This window comes from Trypanosoma theileri, assembly GCF_002087225.1.
Source record: "Trypanosoma theileri isolate Edinburgh chromosome Unknown TM35_Tth_121_V1, whole genome shotgun sequence".
Taxonomy (NCBI): domain Eukaryota; phylum Euglenozoa; class Kinetoplastea; order Trypanosomatida; family Trypanosomatidae; genus Trypanosoma; species Trypanosoma theileri.
This window is the reverse complement of record NW_021639963.1, coordinates 9,768-10,444: the sequence shown is the minus strand read 5'-3', so window position 1 is coordinate 10,444 and position 677 is coordinate 9,768. Positions and strand designations below refer to the sequence as shown.

Here is a 677-nt window from a genome sequence, read left to right as displayed (position 1 = left end):
TTTGCCTGCAGTATGTGTAAACGAACATTTCCGCTTCAAAATGGATTAACGCGCCACCTTAGATACATGCACAATGTCACATGCCCTGTCCCAGAGAGAAAACGCCCGCGAGCCAACGAAGCGATACCACCAGAAGGATCAGCATTCCCTTGTGACAAATGTGATATGATAGCGCGATCTAAAACAGGCCTCAAAGCCCATATTAGAGCACGGCATCCTGAGAACCCCACAAAGAACGCACCTCGCCATCAGCTCATTCGTCAACCTGCTTCACTACGATGCGAATTTTGTCTACGCGACTTTGGCAACATTGGAGCTCTCGCATGCCACAGAAAATTTAAGCATTCACCTGGAACTGCAATTTTGCCAGCAACAATACAAGTAACGTTTCCGGGCAATAAGAAACGCCATCGAGATACGTCGCTACCACCGGAGCGTGAGGACAGAGAAAAAGTCCAATGCGGAGTATGCCAGAAGTTCTACGCCCACCTAGCCTCCCTCGCAATCCACTGCAGAAAATCCCATGATAGACAGGGGCTGCCCCAAAAAACGAATTCCACCACTGCAAAATACAAAACAACGAAAACGAGAGACCTTCCGGCATTAGTCTGTCCCACGTGTGGTCACCAATGTATGAGTAAATCAGGCCTAACTCTACACCGAATGTCACGTCACGG

At 48.7% G+C, this 677-nt stretch overlaps 1 protein-coding gene across 1 annotated transcript; it reads left to right on the top strand.

Moving 5' to 3' along the window:
• Positions 1–12: 12 nt before the first annotated feature.
• Positions 13–675, top strand: TM35_001211010 (Tbingi protein; the record flags this gene model as incomplete). Its single annotated transcript, XM_029031799.1, has 1 exon — positions 13–675. A coding segment is annotated over one exon (663 nt), but the record flags the coding sequence as incomplete, so codon positions are not given.
• Between the last annotated feature and the right edge of the window lie 2 nt (positions 676–677).